Here is an 18498-nt window from a genome sequence, read left to right as displayed (position 1 = left end):
ACACAAGCACTGAAACTCAATATCGCACACTAGACCCCATTGGCCTGAGAGTCGAGACCCTTATAATTTAATCTACCTGGAACCACATGTTGGCCACTGCCAATATAACTCATCAATGTTAACACTTGTGATTCAGGGTGAGTGATTCACCATATTGATGGAAGCGCTAGGTATCAAGCTAACCCCAAATTTCCCTCACTGCCAGTCTATCTCTCCATGTGTAATTCCCTTTGGATTGATGTCACTACAACACTGTACACGGTAGAGCCAGAGGAGTGTGTGATGGTATACGAGGGCAGTATCGAGTTTGATGTGGCCACATATGCTATGGCGGATGAATGCTTTCTTTATTCGCATGAAGGAATACTCTACAACATGCCTGCCAAGCGCAATCTAGAACCCCCTTTCTACTGTGTTACTGGTGGCCGCTACATCGGAGTTTTTCCGTCATATCTCTGGGGAGATTTCTGTCTCATCTACATTTTTATACTTAAACACCCACCTTAGGGAGGATATAAAAACTGAACTCAAAACCCCAGGCCATTGTTCTCCTACCTACTACATTGTTTGGTTGCTTTTCTCGGAGAACATGAAGTTCGTTGTGCCATCCGGCATAGGCTCGCAGCCAATAGATGACACACTAGTAAGTTTGATGCTGTGCCTATAGTAGCATTTGCTAACCATTGCTCGGTCTATAGTCAGGACCGATTATGGGAGAATGTATTCGGTTAGAAGACAATTGGAGTAAGGAAGAGATATGAGGTTTTTGATCTAGTTAGAAGACAAACAGAGTAAGGAAGAGATATGAGGTTTTTGGTGAGGCCCATGGCGTGCAGCCAGTATCTCAGGTATTCCACTTTAGCTGAGGAAAAGAGCAATCACGTCTCAAATTTCTGGAGTATAGAGATAAGATTTAGTGTACTGCATGATGTAGCAATTTCAACTACATACCCAAGAAGAGTTTGGCTTCAGTGACACCCTCTGGCAAGTCACATGACATGTCGGGCTTGGAGAGCTGCGTATGGGACTGGGTGATTTCATTCTGTTTGCTTGACACTATCTAAGAATGTCTATGGGTCCTGGACCATCATCTGAGGCAACGTCTGCTGCATTGAAGAACTTGCAGAAACGGAAGAAGAAACCAAAGCTCAATTTCTACCACACAGTGCTGGTAGTCCGTTATCGCCAGCATACCCAATACCAAGTTAATAATGATGGCTCTGTCAGCTATACTCTGAAGCGTCTTCTCCCTCCTAAGAATGCTAAAGCAACCATCCTGGGCCATTCTCAAACTCGTGCGTAATGAACTCTGTGCAACTCAGACACCTTTTTTTCAATTCCAGAGCCACTTGATGATCTCCCACTCGAAGTGTCATTGGACATTTTAGGCCAACAAAGGAGAAATGAGCAGCGGGTGTATGTACACTACAATGTTCCATGTCATTTGACTTCCCCCTCATGGTGTTTAATCAGGACCATCCTTTGTTGATGTGGTTGAATCACCGAGTGTTATTCCTTCGAGAAATGATCCATCTTGAGGGATGATGTAACATAGTCAGTGTGCTGTCGTGCTTAGAGTCTGATGGTCCCAATCCAGAATACAAGTGTTGGGACTGCTTGGGGTCAGAGTTTTATTGCTCAACTTGCATCTTGTCAGTCCATGTGCACCATCCGCTTCACCGATTGCAGGTACGTCTTCACAATTCATTGTGATAGTAGACTTGATCTCGAACACAGAAATGGAACGGTCAATACTTTGAGCAGATTTCTCTGAAAACCCTGGGCCTTCGCATTCAGCTTGGTCACACCACTGGCCAGCAATGTGCCAATCCTCACCGTGCTTTCAACGATGATTTTATCATTATTGACACCTTCAGTATACATGAAGTGTCACTCAACTTCTGCAGTTGCACAATAGCTGAAAGCCATATGCAACAGCTACTTCGAATGTCATTATTTCCTTCAATAATCTCAGATCCGAAAACTGCAGTGACATTCCACATTCTGGAGCAGTATCACCTGCTCTCGTTTGAGTCAAAGGTATCTGCCTATGAATTTTGCCATGCACTCAACCAGATGTCTGATAACACCGGTCTATGTCTAGTTAAGGTAGGAACAAAATTTAAAGTATCTCTATGGTCAGTAAAGCTTCTCTACAGGATTGATACGAGTCATTTCTGTAGATTATTCATGAATGACGTCACCTGAAGATGCTCAAACGTTCAGGGTGAGGTCACAATTCCAAGGGTGTAGGTGTGACAGCTCAAGGTGAATGTGCTGTATTGTGCCCAGCTTGTCCACATCCAGTGTAGAGACTCGCATTTCTGTGGGCTCATATGGGCTCATTTTATGAATTCTGACAACTGGCCTTCATAGCACAACTCACACCATCATCCACTATGACTTCCACCATGGAGTGCACCACTTCCTGCGAAATGCGCCATAGGTGCGACACTTTCCCGCACAACACGCAGTATTCCCGCACGCGCGCCTTGCGCGCTTTCTTGCGCTTAAGCGCCCTGCATCGCGCATCATCCAGGAGCATCCATCCATCGTCCAACCAGTCTCTTGGTATGTCCCTTTTCGTTATCTGACTATATTTGGCATATTACACTTCCTATTTCGTCATGGACCCTTACTTTACATCACTTTACCTCACTTACATACTTAGAGCGCTCCCTATTCGGCTCCAAGCCCTGGGAGAGCACTTAGGTAGAACTTACATACTTTCATGTTTGTTTTACACCCAACTATTCCACCTTAGCTTCCTACCACTCAGTATCTATCACCAGTTAGTTCCATGCAATGCATGTGTCCATCATTGTCTTGAGGCCCTAGCATCAGTCTATAGCTAGTGGCACTATCAGTATCCGTCTAGATCCGCGCTTTTCCTCTTATCAGTCTCAGTATATATCTTTTACACCTGTGCACCGCTTGCACTACCTTCCCGCGCTCCGTGCACTTTCGCACTTCGCATTCCCGCGCGCGCTTTCTCACGCTTTCACTGCCATTCACCAGGGTTGTTCAGCATCATTCTGTGGATCCTTGCTTTCTTTGCTTCCCCTTTAGGGTCGAACGTTCTTGCATTCTGCGAGTATAGCAGCTAGGCAGAGCTGAGACTCACTTATACTGGCTGAGCACTTTTCTTATATGTGCCTGCCAGGTTGTGATACCCGCACCGGGGAAGAACATTCCAGCTAATTGGAAAGATGCACCTTGATGGTGAGTTTTAAAATGAGCTTGAGTGGTGTTATTGCTGATATAGATACTATCAGTTGGCTCTATGGATTTTTCCTTGCTATTGATGCAAACTTCCAGTTAAAACGCAAGGCTGTCTCAAATGACAGCATGGACCTGAGTCTGAGTTCTGGCTGGGCCTATTTCATGGAGGATGAAGCTTATAAGGGCTTCTTGGACAGTAATTCAGATAACACTCAAGAGGTTGTTTGGTTTAATACTCCTTTTCATATATTAACGGAGTTCTGCAGAAATCAACATGCTCAAGTCACAATGCAGTGAACATGACAGACACAAAATCTAACCGCAGACTTGCTGCTACAGGTTTAGGTACTGTCGACTGTGCCTGCACAACATGAAACGGCCCAATGCTGTTGGAGATCTCCAAAAGGGTGAAAGGTAAATTGTGTATTGTGTTTTGCATTCAGATGTTGGTGATCTAACAGTCTGTAGATATATCAACATGGATTATTTATTCTTCTCGACGCTGCATCATACTGTGGTCGACACTCTGAACGTATCTTATGATATTGCATGCCAGTGGCACAAAAAATTATGGCACCATATGAGCACATTTCCAGTCTCAATGCACCTCCTGCCTGCTTTCAAGACTATCTCTTTTTTCATCCCCAAGTTCCACCTTCCTGCTCACATCGAGGAGTGTCAAACTTCATTCTCGTTCAATTTCAAGAGTGGGGTTGGTCGGACTGATGGAGAGGCACCCGAGCATGGCTGGGCCAATATCAACCCTGTTGCTTCAAGAACTAAAGAGATGGGTCCTGGTGCACAGTGAGACACCCTTGATGACTACTTCGGAAACTCAAATTGGAAAAAGGTAGTTGCACTTGGTTCGTACATTGTCATTGAAATCATACTTTATTGCAACTGGATACCTTAACCTCAACTACTCTGACGCTCGATTCTGCAGATGCACCATGTACTTTCTCTGCACCCACTCATTGTCTTGATAATATGTCGGCCCCTTACTATGCCGAGGCAGTTTTGGTCATGAAGAGTGTATTTGGGCTGACCTCCTTTATTATCAGGTCATACTATGCTTCGCAAGATGAAAGATGCATTACCAAGCGACAGAATCATCACAAAGCCCTTGATGATGTGAAAGAGAAATAGTGACTAGGCTATTAGAAACTTAGCAACTAAGGTGACTCCGACACCAGCAAAGGTCCGGGGAAGGGAAGTAAAGTACTATATGTGTGACGGGTCATTTTATCATACTGCATAAAGGTTTGGAATTGTGTAGGCAAGAATAGTAGCGACACTAGCGAGGGCATGATGTAGCGACAGGTAATAAAACATGCAGTGCTGCGGAACACGAGGATACAGGTAATAAGACCTGCAACTGATCAGTAGCAACATTTAAGGACAAATAACGCACCAGTGGAGGTAGGTGGACATAGGCAGGACATGGGAGGACGGAATACCTAGGCGTCAGACCAGGTTGCGCGCTATGGGAGAAAAGTGGTTCCAAAGCAGATAGCTTGGGAGTTGATAGCGCTGGTGACTAGCACTTTACTCTTTTCCTCTAGGCAAGGCAAAATATGCCTATGACACTCATACACACCCAGTGCTGGTATGATTGTTACATCTGCGGGAGACTCAAATACCGACTGTCCCCAGTCAGTCTCATGTTGCGACTTGGACTTAGCAAAAATTCCTCCATCGATAAGGGCACGTGATCAATGGCAACCCGATATGGAAGTGATGATTGGATAGTGGAAATTTGATAGAAGCGGTGGACACAATTGATGAGCTGGAACAGTGGGTGGAAGTGTAAACATGTGGTGGTCGCGATAGGTGGACTAGAACAATGCAAGGAATAATGGGCACGGGGTGGTCGCGAAGAGTGGGTCAGAGTCAATGGAAGTGTGGACTTGATCACATATCCTTATAAAAACCCTCCGACCTTTCCTTCATCCATTCCTTCATCACATACTCCCAAAAATGTCTTCCTTCACTTTCTCTGAAATTGTCAACCCCAACGTCAACAAGCTTCAACATGCTTTCGCCGACCTCCGACTCGAGTTAGCTCATCTGGTCGAGGCTATCCCTGAGGACTGCCCCAAATTGATCCAGCAAAAGGAGGAGTGGGTGCGTGACTGGACTAAGCTTGTGGTAAGTCCCTAGTCCCGACTTAGCTCTATTTTGATTTCTAACCCTCCTTATAGCAGGAACTCAGCAACAATGCGCTCAACTGCAAAGCCTACAACATGAACCTTCCGCTCTTGTCAGCCAAGGTTGCACTGGGTCGCAAGGCAGAAGAGGCCCAGAAACTCTTTTCCGGCCAGATCCATGCTTACAATGTTGAGGTCCAGCGACTTGTGGATGAGCAGGCGGCGCTCGAACAAGCGAAGAGTAAGGAGCAGGAGATAGAGCTGGAGAAGGAGGAGGTGCGCAACATGGATGAAGCTATGGATGAGGTTGTGTCTTCTTAGATAGATGATCTATAGATAAACACCTATAAAAACAAATATCTCCACGGTCAGTGATTCAGACAAATACCAATGACTGATAATGTGGTTGTACGTGGGTGGCTGTTCAGCAGTATCTAAGCTACATTCAGGAGAAGGTCTTCTGTGAGATCAGTAGTGAGCAGTCAATCCAACAGTGTGCAGACTACAGAGATAACAACAGCGATAACAGCAGCAACAGCAGCAGCAGCAAGAAAAAGAAGAAGAACAAGAACAAGAAGAACAAGAAGAACAAGAAGAACAAGAAGAAGAACAACAACAAGAACAACAACAACAACAAGAACAACAACAACAACAACAACAACAACAACAACAACAACAACAACAACAACAACAACAACAACAACAACAACAACAACAACAACAACAACAACAACAACAACAACAACAACAACAACAACAACAACAACAACAACAACAACAACAACAACAACAACAACAACAACAACAAAGGAAACAAGGAATCTTGTCTCGTAACAGTAACCAGCAAGCTGTATGAAGCAATAAAGGTCACTCTCAAAGCACAAGCAGGTAGGATCAAAGGTCAAGACTAGTCAATGCTTCAAAGCACTTTATATACTATTGAACCTGCTGTCAAGGAACTCACGATGAGTATTAAACAGAATCAGAACGGACGTCCTTGGTGTTCGACACCAAGTCCCCTTTCAATAGCTAAAGTCTTGTGGCAAAGAAAACCCTGGCTCAGTATCACTACTCAGATGTGTAAGGTCAAGCTCCCAATTATCGACTTCCAAAGTCTCCCCACTAAGATGCACTGAACCTTAGATGGATGAAGGAGACAACACAAAATTCTGGAATATGTGTGCTACAAAAACAAAGAAACTCGGAGAAACAAACAAACAATGTAGAAAACCAACCGATGAAACAGAACCAGGTCTGCTGGTCGTGGAGCACAGTGTACTCACACTATTACTAAAGTCTCACAGAAGGGTACCCTATCAATTTTCAACAGCTCTCACTGTTTCTGATCTTGATCACACCTTACTGATAAAAACTGAAACTGCTTCTTGTTTCATGCAAAAATGCGAGTCCTTATATACACAAAATCAGTGGCTGTGCTACTATTTTCCCACGTTTTAGGTGGGGGTTACTTTAGCCAGGCAAAGTGAAACAGTGTAAGTATGAGTCAGCTTATGAGGGGTCAGATGATGTCATATACCATATATCCGGTTACAGATCCGATGATCCGGATCTCAGATCCGATCCAGATCTGATGAACATATCCGTCGTCCGGTCCACAGATCCGCTTTGATTCTTATTTCATTTCCTGTTCATATAACTCTAACTATCGTTCATCTCCTTTCGGTATTCCTGTACACCGGTATACTGGTTATCCTTTACTTCCGCTTTGCTTACTGATCCGCTACACTTACGAATCCGCTTTTACTTGTACTTCATTCCCGGTTCATGATTCGTGATCCATCCGACTTACCAATACGCTCCACTTAGACTTTGCTTATACTTTCGTACATAGCCTCGCACCTTTGCTTATTGATCATTCCGTTAGCTATCCGTAGTATATAAACCTTTGTATATGCGCTGTAGTAGATCAGTTCGAATATCATCTTCGATTGCACTCATTCCGTCTGGACTCTAAGTCCCTCCGTTATCCGTCCGGACTTGAGTACGCTACTCTTGCCTACTCCGAGACTTAGGATAGATTCCTATAGTCTACATATCCGCCTCTGTCTTCGGACAGTCCTCACCCGTTAGTTTCTAGTCCGGATCCGATCTGGATTAGCTGTTACTCTATACGTTCGATATCCGGAAGTCTTGACGGATCCGTTGCAATACTTATCCGTTGCGATACAAGACTTATCCGTTACAATACTTATCCGTCTCACTAGACGCGATACTTTAGCTCTCTGAAATAAGGGGCAAGACTCGGGAAAGGGGCACAGCGCACGAGCTGAGGCCGAAGCCCTTCGGATCCGATACTACTTGAGTACGGTCTTAACAGATGACATCATCGTAAATAGTTGTGGTATATTGATGAGTCATGTGACTTCTCATGACAAAGCAGAAAAGATCTAGACACTGATTATATAATGTACCAGTCCATGTGTTGTGTTTGTGCTTGGCTATTACATTTTCTGTTAGGGGCTAAACTGGTGCGGTACTTTGTATTTAGGGTTTCCTGCATGTTCCCACAGGACAACTTACATGGGAAATAATTTTCGCAGTCACCTGACATGTGAGAAGTTCATGCTGAGTCATTTGTAAGCCGAATGAAATGAAACTGAATTCAAGAATAAATCTCCAAAAATATTCATTCCTGTAAACTGGGTTTGCCAAAGGATGAAAAAAAACATGTTCTTTTCCTGGGCCAGGCTTTGGCTCAGGAGATTGAACCCATGGTCTTTTTGTGATGTCAGGCTTCTTATGAGAATGTTAGTCAGCCATGCACCAGACTAGTTTGGTGCAGGTCAGTGGATGGCGATGCTGATGCAGAGGGAGAGTCGGATGAAGAGGCGGATGTTCATCCCCCGCTGGTCACTAAATGTGCTGCAACTGTCGGTGCTATGGCGGGTAGGAGGAAGGCTTCGGTAAGCGGAACTGTTGTCTTGCCTTTTTCCTTGGTCTAAATCTGGCTACAGAAGACTCCTCACGCTGTTGCACCTGTGATGCACCCAAACACTTGTGCCTGGTGTGTAAGGGCTACAAAGCTTTGCATCGGCAAGCTGGGCAATTCTTGCAAAACTTGCAAGGATGCCCGCAAGAAATGTGAGTATTCAACCCACTGGCGTGGAGGTAAGTGGTCCCAACGCACTAATAGTTGCATCTTACTAACACTTGTTGCAGTTGCAAAGGAGAGAGCTGCCGCTTGTGCTGTCACGGCCAAGGCTGCTGTCAAGGCACCTTCCACTCCCGCTGCGGGTTCCTCTGCGGGCAGGGTGTCCTTATCCGTCACCCCAGGGAGACTCCTGAAGATGCGACTTCCGCTGAGGAGGAAGAGGGGGAGGAGGAAGAGGAGGAAGAGGAGGAAGAGGAGGGGTCGGTAGTTGATCCACGAAAGTGGAAGTCGCCTGAGAGTCAGGAAGTTGAGTTTGACCTCCTGGTGGATGCTGATGCCGACGATGAAGATCTCTATCTGGAAGGCAAGGTGCGGGCGCTATACGCCAAGATGCTGACTATGCAGGGAATGCTTATGGAGATGATGACGGAGGTGGATTCCCTGGCTGTCCGCTGCAAGAAGAGGAGGAGGCTTTGCTAGATAGGATTCCATAGGTCACGTGTTTTTTTGTTAGCGCTTGTGTACAATGTAGGCTGGGAATTGATAGCACATGAATTGTAATGTCGGTCGCATGAATATCCTGAGTGATCGTGTGTCCTGTCCAGGTAATCTTGAGTCTATGTCCCATGTCCAATTTCAATGTTCCGATCCTATCTCCACTGGGTGCCTAAGAGATAAGGAAGGTAAAATGAGCATGCGGTCATGATGCGGAAGAAGGTGAATTGATACTAGTTGCAGTGGGGTCAATTGGCGGGGTACCACCTGACTTGGCTTCTTCGTTGTGCTTCCTTGTCTATTCCTCCTGTCGCTATTTGTGTGCGACTTAATCCCTAAACCATGTCAATGTGCATGGTGTGCTGCCTACATGTTCGAAGAGAAATGTACGGTAATCAATCTCTTGTGCAAAATAGTCCAGTCCTTTGTAATGTCTGTGTTGCGATATAAAGTCTATGCGCAGATGGCGCGTAACATATGTGAGTCTTTTGAGAAGCGGAAGAATGAAACTGAGACACCGGACTAAACCCGGGGCGGAACTGAGACTATTGTACTTGAGAGTGGTATGTTTTTGTGTTTTTGTTTTGTGAGAGATAGTGGATGTCAGGAATGGGTATATTGGCAGTATTTGAGGAATGCTAGTGGGTCATGCATCGAAGTCGAAATCAAGCGCTTCATTGGGTGGCTCTTCTATGTCTTTGCTTGCTAAGGTATCTAGTGTTTCATCGTCTAGACCTGTGATGCTAGTAACTGAGACTTTAGCTTCGCTGCGCGGAAGATAAGGGAGTAGGTGGAATGCTGCATAGCGCAGTCGGGACACAGAACCATCTAGTTCAGCAAGGATGTACGACCCACCCTTAGTGCGGCGGATGACTACCATAGGTCCTAGATAGTGCGGCTTTGTCTTGCAACTTAGCTCATACTCAACCTTAGAGTTGCAAACTAGAACGAGTGCGCCAGGCACAAAATCTATAAAGTAAGGGAGAACGGGTTTCAGGGAGTGACGGGTGCTTGTGTGGCTTTTGCATAGGAACACTTAAGAATGCTTAGAAACGCTTAGCAGCACTTAGCTCGCCTAAACCTCTTTTTGGAAACTCGCGTGGCTGTCACGTGTTTTCAAGCGCCAACTCGATACCATTGCCCCTTTGAATGCAGCACATGTCAATAAATAATCAATGAAAATTTGAACGAGAGAACAGGGGAATGGAGGAATGGGCTAAAGGTGTGAGTGGATTTGGCCCATTCCCCCATTCCCCTGTTCTCTCATTCAAATTTTCATTAATTATTTACTAGGATGCAGCCAAGGCCAGGAAGCCAAAAAAGAGCACAAAGTGTTCCATTTGCTTCCTGTGCTGAAGGCACAACGGGCGTTGGACTAGTCGTAGTCTATGATCGAGCGACGATAGCGCTGCTCAAAGTTGCAGACAGACTGATAGCATGCCTTGAGTACTTTCTCCTTGATAGTGTTGAGGTCTTCTTGTCGCTTCTGCAGTTGTCGGGCTCTCCATGCGACTAGATCTGTCGTTTAAAAGGTGTCTTGGTCAGGTAGCACTACTAGAAATGTTCCTTCAGCAAGATCAAACGGAAAGATAGGCTTGACACCATGAACCATGAAATAAGGCGTAAGTCCCATCACTTGATGAACGGCGACGTGTTCTGCCCAAAGTACCGAATGTGCGGACTGGTACCAGTGCGCCTTGTCCCCATCACAACTTTTCATGTCTTTGGTTGACGCTATAGCGCCTTTCCAGAGAGATAATTTGGAAACAAATATATTGACCTGAACTACAGGAGCATGGTACTAAGAACTAAGATAATGGGTGAGAGCGCGAAGCGCTGTCTGGCCCTGATTGAAGATCTGCCCAAGAAAAGAGGTGAGCTGCGAATCCCCCAAAATACTAGGAGTCCACAATGACACATTGCAGCGATGCCGAAGAAACCCGACATAGTAGGAGGATGAGCGACATTTTTTAATGATTTCTAGGCATCGAGAAATGAAGGAAGTCTTCGTGAAGGGATGGGATAGCTTGCATGTATGGAGCCATGATTTGGGCATGTTTTCACAGGTACAACTGGAAGGCATCGCTGGCCCAACGTCCTTTTGTCTTGACGACCTCAAATGGAACATTGCGAAGGAGATATTTGAGTGTGGACCCAATGCGGATGCTGTGGCCCTGGAGAGGGTCTAATCCTGTGGCTCTTGCTGCTTTTGCTAGACGAGTTATGAACTTTTGTTTCGTCAGTGGCCAGTGTCCGTTCTTGTAGCAGTAGGAGAACAGAGTATTTCCAGGGGGGGCTGGTTGGTTCTGAGGTGGTGAAGCAGTGCTTGCTCAGGGTCTGATGCGCAAATGAGACATCTTCTCCTGTTCTAGACATTTTGTCAAAGGGATGAAAAATACCCTCATCTCGAGATTGTTACGGTCTCGCTCAACACGCATGTTTGATGGCTTGACGTGAATGTTTGGGTCGAATGATGAAAGGGTTGGTACTGTGAACTCTCCTACTCGAGCGGTGCAGTAGAAAGATGTTGTAAGGCACCCAAATACTGCTGCATCAAGTGGCGAGTCCAGGTCACATTGATCATGGAGAGAGCAAATGAAGTCGATGGTATATGGGCAATGCTTCTTGCGTTTCGAGGAGTTAGGTGTAAGGTTCTCTGATGCTCTTAGGAAGGAGTCGACTTGGACATCGTTGAGAGACCATTCTATGCCATGGAGGATGTGCCATGCGCACATGCCAAATATGTAGTTTGTGATGGTTTTTCCGGAGTATGAGCCTGCTGCGAACACAATGAATGTAGAGATTAGGATAGAGGAGGTGGGTGCATGGTCTTATTCAGAAATTGATGGCAAGTTGCAAAAGACGTGGTATATGAGGAGACCCAAACTGTAGGATTTGTGGGTGCTCTCAGCCCAGGCATGGCACATGATGTCTTGTATGCACGTCATGTCTTCTGAGCTGAGGGTGTTTGGTTTGGGCCGGGATATGATGGGGACCCATAAGCGGAGACGCTGCTTTGCAGGGCAGTGGAGGCATAGTGCAGATGGGAGTGGGCTCGGATCAGGATGATAGGCTGATTTTTGGTTAGTAAGCAATTCTGGGCCTTTATCTAATGCATAGGGAACCTACTATATTTGCGATGCTTGGTGGAGCTCTTCCCCTTGCTGTTCGAGGACTTGCGCGATTGGTGTCTTTGTGCTGGGAATGGGTTTTGGCAGCTGTGAGAATCAGGACTGAGTGACAGGTCCCTTTGTACTCATTTGGGTGTAGAGGGGCATCGAAGTCAATGATGAATTCCCTGATGGGGGAAGGGATAGGAATGGGGGGCAGAAGTAGGGAGCGATGCAGGTATCTACCACGAGATGGGTCATCTGCAGGGTTAAGGGCGCTAGGGACATAGCGTGAGAGGACAACACAGGAAGCAGATTCAGTGGCGATGTGAACGCGCTTGAAGACAGCATTGGTTGGATGGTTACAGCTGCATCCTTTCCACCAACCTTCCACAATGCCTCTGTTATCTCCGTGAACCTTGAAGCAAGGGATAGGGTTGGGTTGGGAGGTTTGAAGGATGCTGAGGACGAGGAACTCAAAACCGATAGCTTTGGCCCATCCAATGTCCCAACTGTCAGTTTTCCAGCCTGGGATGAGGTGCCATGCATGCCACCACCCATTAATCCAAATTGCAATTCCCATGCCTGAGCTAGCATCAGAGAAGGTGTTTGGATCAACAATGAAGCATGGACCAGGGATGAGTCTGCTAATGGATGGTTGACGGAGGGTTGCAGCCCACCACCTAAGATCAGCGGCGCAGTTCTTTGGTGGGGTGTGAGGTACGAGAAGATGATCACCGAAGATGGAGAGCATGGCCTCCAACTCGGTGATGTAGGCTCTTCCAGCAGGAACAACGAGAGCTGCATGGAGTAGCTTGCCATGGAGCTTTTGGACTTCGAGGAGGGTGTGGCGGGGTTGGGTCTCCCAGGCTGAAATAGCCGCTGAGTATTTTCTCTTCTTGCCTTCTGGGATCTTGATTGTGTGTGTGTCGAGATCCCAGGTAAGGCCAGTGAAAGGCGGGGTCAGAGCAGAATTGGACGTCCTTGGATATCTCCCAGGGTGTACCGGTTTGATTAGAGAGAGAGTTGATATCTACCATGCAGTAAGAAAATTTTGCGTCTTCAGCAGAGCTGGGGATCTCTGGGATAAGTCGAGGATGGGGAATGAGCAGTCCTCATTGAACTCCTCTGGCTGGTCGTTTGGTAAGGTAACACCTCGGTACCATTTCCGGCCTCTGTCTGTGCACATGCCGCCTTGGTCTCAGATGTTCTGGGCCCATAGTCTCTGCTGCTCATTGTATTTGTCCAGGAATTGTCACATGATGTGGAAGAACAGATGGTCGTCGACCCACTTCGATAGAGGGGCCAATTCCTTCGCTACAGAAGATGTCGGCGCCGGCATCAGCGAGGCCTCTGTAGGAACCAGCTGCTGAAGAGCAGCTGAAGCAGAAGCATGTGTCAATGGCGAATAGGTCTTCGCACGTGCGGACCATGAGCCCTGAGTACTGTGAAGGGTGGAGAGGGATAGTTCTGTAGGCCTCTGCCACGTCTCGGGTGGTGCCTTGCGAACCTGGGGGAAGGCACCATATGAGCAGGCATATGGTGGCGAATGTGCCATAAGTGCAGGGTAGAGGTTTGAGTTGATGGACGAGTTGATGGATGTGATGGGACGAGTAAGGGACGAGCAACTGTGAGATAAATTCTGGATGAGATGGAATTTTCCAGGTTTCCCGGGTTTTGGAATGATGGACAGCAGGGCCATTCTAAACGGACCAATAAGGTCTTCCACTTCAGCTTTTAATAGGGGACCAAGATATCTCCCTGTGTTGAACTCTCAGTTGAGGATGGAGGCAAAAGCATTGGCGTGTTCATGAACGGACGGGTTATTAGGAGGGGTGTATGTATGTGTAATAGGGGGAATGCTCCCATTGAAACCATATTGTAAGGACTGAGGTATGTGCAAGTATGTGTGTATGAGACCAGATTTATTAAGTAGATGGAGCCATGCATTAGCGTAGTATGGAGTAAGGGCCTTGAGCTTCCTGGCCTCGAGGACACTTCTGAGCTCCGTGGTCCATTGTGAAAAAATCAACCTGACTAGGCACTTGTTAAGGTACTCAGCCAGTATATGTCTAAAGCTCTGCCTATGCTGCTATACTTGCAAACAATAAAGCAAGAACATTCAACCCAAGGGACAAGCTACCAAGGACAACTCAAGATTGAAAGACCCGAAAGAGTGCTAAAGCGCAGGAATAGCGCGTCGCAAGATAGAGTGCTAATGCACGGGAAAGAGCGGAAGTCAAGAAAGCGGACACTGGGTCAAGGGAGGGTAATGAATAGTGAGTGAGATCAAAGGTATTGATTGCAAGGATAAGGAAAGTCAAATAGGGGCCATAGAGCGCAACTAAAGGGTGACTACTTCTAAGTAAAACCTAAGGGAAAGGAAATATAGTCGAATGGAAGTAATGTCAAAGTAATCACCATAGGCTTCTTATACTAGTAAACTATACCATCTCGGACTCGGAAGGGATAGGATATACATGTAATAAGACTGTAGCACTTGTTACAAACTCGAGGCAAGGCAAATTACATACCAATGAGGTAGGATGGACAATGGATGGATTCCGACGTTTCAGGTGGATCCTAGAGGGCGAGAACAGCACGCTGGACAAGCGCTAGGTGCAGGAACAAGTGCTAGATAGAGCGGACAAGCACTAGGTAGAGTGGACATGCACTAATGCTCCTATAGACACATTGCTGGTAATTCTGATAGTGCTATAAGCGCGGGAATAGTGTCGGATAAGTCGCGAGAGCATGAATAGCGCTGTGGGAATGTGCGGAATAGTGTTGGACAAGGGTTATGGCTGAGACAAGTGAAGACTGCTGATAGGGGAGTAGTGAATAATATGAGGGATAACTTTGGTCCACCTATTGAAGGCTTATGCAGGTATACATGCCTAGCGCTAATATGATTATCACACCATGTTCCCGCAACCAGAACACTCGTGGATGTGGTCCTTGCTGGCGCTTGCGCAGCCGTTGGGACACTGCCAATCGTAACATAGCTGGAGCCCTTGGGCGTTGACAAGGCGTCCTTCTGCACTCCTTCAGCAAGAGGTAGGGGTCTTGTTGTCCCAGAGGAGCTCGCTTTTGCACCTGTGGATGTTGTGCGCGAATTGGCCAACACATGATGTGCAGGCATGGAGGCCTGGTGATGCTGCGCTGCCCTGAAAAGGGGGCTTGTCGTTGGTGGATTGTTTGGGCTCTTGGTGTGAGCAATTGCGGTTGGGAGACGATCCCCGGGGGTGGTAATCGACCCGATGGGTTGCAAGTAGGTGATCGTGACTGGGAGTGTGTAGGGTGGTATGCAGGACGAGTTTGGTTGCGATGAGAGGAGTTCTGGGGTTCGTGACCGTTGTGGAGCGCTGATATACTGCCATTTGAAGCTGATTTTGGGGTCAAAGTAGGGAGCAGGATGCCAGTGGTGTTACGAACTCAGATAGAGTCGTTTCCAATAAAGGAATCAATGATCTAAGTTGACTAAGGATGAGCCTTATTGAGTTCTATGCCTCCCTCAGGAGCAATCGTCTAGACTCCCGCAGGATCTAGAGTTCTAGGGTCACAGACTAGCCTCCTTCCCAAGGAGCTAGAGTTCAAGTTATCAAAGAGAACTGAGTAGATTCAAGTTAGGGAAAATACAGTTGGTAACTAAGGTTTATATACGTAATGAGAATGCGCACAGACCGGTCTGGGCAAAGGGTACTAGTAACCAAGAAAGGAAGGTTCATGGGAATAGGGTCGAGTCAGAGATAGAGGCAGTGAAACATCAAGGTGAAATGGAAGCATAGGAAGTGTAATCGTGGAATGTCCATAGTGAGTGTGAGAAAAGAATAGGGTGACTGTAACAGGCAGTAGAGTATCAGGAAGCAGGAAGCAGGAAGCAGGAAGCAGGAAGCAGGAAGCAGGAAGCAGGAAGCAGGAAGCAGGAAGCAGGAAGCAGGAAGCAGGAAGCAGGAAGCAGGAAGCAGGAAGCAGGAAGCAGGAAGCAGGAAGCAGGAAGCAGGAAGCAGGAAGCAGGAAGCAGGAAGCAGGAAGCAGGAAGCAGGAAGCAGGAAGCAGGAAGCAGGAAGCAGGAAGCAGGAGCAGGAAGCAGGAAGCAGGGAGCAGGGAGCAGGAAACAGGCAAGCGTATAGCGAGGGGTAAGGGAGAGAACATTTGGGATGAGTTCAAGAGTGGGAATAGTGGGGTGGTAGCATGAGTTATGGTGGTGAGAGTGTGCGAGGAGAGACGTGATCGAGGGTGGAGGGAATTAGAAATGCGCTGTGGATTAGGACACAGGATGTACAAACCTCAGTCAGGCTCTCTAAGCATGTCTTGTTCCAAATTTCTTCTGTCAGGTTCTTCAGAAGCGATGGGTTAAGGATGCTGATATTGAAAGTGTTGTCTAAAGTGAGTGTATCATGCCAGTCTCTGTGGACGTGGGCGGCGTATAGCAATAAGGCTTATTCTCCAAATGGCTCTGTGCATTGAGGGCTGGAAATGATGTTCAATGAAGAACATTGTGATGGCACGTTGGTGCTTTTTGGGCCAGTTCAGCTTGTTGATGTAGAGTAAGAAACTGTTCTTGGCCATGTTGAATTGTCTCCACTCAAGGCTCTGGTCCTGGATTACCTTCTGAGAGGGCTTGAATGACACAACATATTTTAGGGCAATGAAGTCGTCAACCTTCGTGAAACCAAAGGTTCTGTCGGCCGACGATTTGCCTCGTCAGCGGCTTCTTTGCAGCCGTCCGGGCTGAAGTACCAGAGTTCTATGTACTCGAAAGATTTGAGTTTGTGGATAGCATACTGGGAAGGGCAGTGGGTAAGGGTGTCGCCCACCGACATTCCTGTGGCAAAATCGTTGATTTTTGGTTTCTTCTTCTCGGTTTCCTGACGTTTATTCTCAGCCTCTTGCTTGAGTACAAGCCATTCCTGTTCAAGGCAATCATGGTTAGCCTGGGCTGCTTCTGCAGCTAGTCAGGTGTCTTCATTGGTCTGTTGCGTCCATACAACTACGCAGATGTCACGGTCTTGTTGCCAACCAGTAGCAAGCTCATTGGCTGCTTCAGCGTGGGTTAACTGTGTGTTTCCGATGATGCAGTTCCTTATGCCTTCGAATGGGACAAAAGTGAAGTCTGGCTCAATGTCAAAAGTTGGGTCTGATGCAATGTGTGCCATGCTAAAATAAGGCAGGTTTCTAAGTTTTCTTTAAATTAAAGGGAATGTTCCGATGGGTGAAGTAAGGGTGTTTAAAAAGGAAAAAGAAAAGAAAAGAGCTCAACGATAGACTCGTTGAAGTTCTTGCTAGTGGGAGAGCAGAAAGAAGAAACACCGGCTTCTTCCGCTTTCCAAAAGACGAAACTCTAAGACTTTGCTCGTGCCTCACTTCGTCATAGAGTGAGAAATGGCCTCCTGGACATCATAGTGATGTCGCTCAACAATATCATTAGCTTGAGAATTGTATGCTGAGATGCGGATCGGGTGAATTCCATAGTGCGCTGCTAGTTCATCAGCTGCTGCGTGGTGTGAAAGAGAAATAGCGACTAGGCAGTTAGAAACTAGCGCTACTTATCCAAATAGGCGCGAGTGTAGTATTCGACCCAAGAGGACTTCTATTGAAGCAACTCCCTACTAATATGCAAGGGGAGCGATAGCGCGAAGGACTAATAACCTATAGCAACCTAAGACCAAAAACCGAGGAGTAGCACTATAGCGATCAGCGACAAACGACAAGTGAGTTCCGACAGAGAAACGTGCGTATGAGTGAGACACGCTATGCAAGTTGTTTTATGCGATAGCACTACGCAACGTCTGACTAGCGACAGTGAGAAGAAATCAAAGGGAGCGAAAGCGAGGAGTAAGGTAAGACAGTGCAAGTGAAATGCCTGATAGCGACTAGATTATAGCTCGACTACCGATAGCGATCCTGATGTTGCCAAAGTCAAACTCAAGAGGGAACTTTAGCGATGCACACTTAAAGCAAGTCAAGCGACATGCGATCAAAGAGATTTGGCAAGAGCGGAATCGATTGCACCAAGACTAGGATATAGCGACTAAAGTGACTCCGACACCAGCAAAGGTCCGGGGAAGGGAAGTGATATACTGTATGTACCACGAGACATTTCATCATACTGCATAAGCGTTCTGGATGCGCAGGCAAGAATAGTAGTGATACAGGCGAGAGCACGATGCGTGTACAGGTAATAAGACATGTAGCGCTGCGGAACACGAGGATACATGTAATAAGACCTGCGACTGATCAGTAGTGACAATTAAGGACTAATAATACACCAGCGGAGGTAGGTGGACATAGGCGGGACATGGGAGGACGGAGTACCTGGGGGTCGGACTGGGCAGCGCGCTATGGGAGAAAAATGATTCCAAAGTGGATAGCTTGGGAGTTTGATAGCACTGGTAACTAGCGCTTTACT

General features: G+C 46.7%; 3 protein-coding genes across 3 annotated transcripts; 2 read left to right on the top strand and 1 right to left on the bottom strand.

The window, feature by feature from the left end:
- Positions 1-1066: 1066 nt before the first annotated feature.
- DFJ58DRAFT_841622 (uncharacterized protein) lies at positions 1067-2113 on the top strand (the record flags this gene model as incomplete). The annotated part of the gene is made up of 4 exons (XM_041392729.1): positions 1067-1295; positions 1658-1689; positions 1738-2040; positions 2105-2113. The coding sequence occupies 4 exons, from the start codon at positions 1067-1069 to the stop codon at positions 2111-2113; spliced, it is 573 nt and encodes a 190-aa protein (XP_041243653.1).
- A 13777-nt stretch (positions 2114-15890) lies between these two features.
- DFJ58DRAFT_841619 (uncharacterized protein) lies at positions 15891-16284 on the top strand (the record flags this gene model as incomplete). Its single annotated transcript, XM_041392728.1, has 2 exons — positions 15891-15903; positions 15935-16284. The coding sequence occupies 2 exons, from the start codon at positions 15891-15893 to the stop codon at positions 16282-16284; spliced, it is 363 nt and encodes a 120-aa protein (XP_041243652.1).
- Positions 16285-16729: 445 nt separating this feature from the next.
- DFJ58DRAFT_728179 (uncharacterized protein) lies at positions 16730-17245 on the bottom strand (the record flags this gene model as incomplete). The annotated part of the gene is made up of 2 exons (XM_041385561.1): positions 16730-16999; positions 17078-17245. 2 exons carry the CDS (start codon positions 17243-17245, stop codon positions 16730-16732), a joined length of 438 nt encoding a protein of 145 aa, XP_041243651.1.
- Between the last annotated feature and the right edge of the window lie 1253 nt (positions 17246-18498).

This window comes from Suillus subalutaceus (genome assembly GCF_016647625.1).
Source record: "Suillus subalutaceus strain FC151 chromosome Unknown DFJ58scaffold_56, whole genome shotgun sequence".
Classification (NCBI taxonomy): domain Eukaryota; kingdom Fungi; phylum Basidiomycota; class Agaricomycetes; order Boletales; family Suillaceae; genus Suillus; species Suillus subalutaceus.
This window is presented reverse-complemented; position numbering and strand designations above follow the sequence as displayed.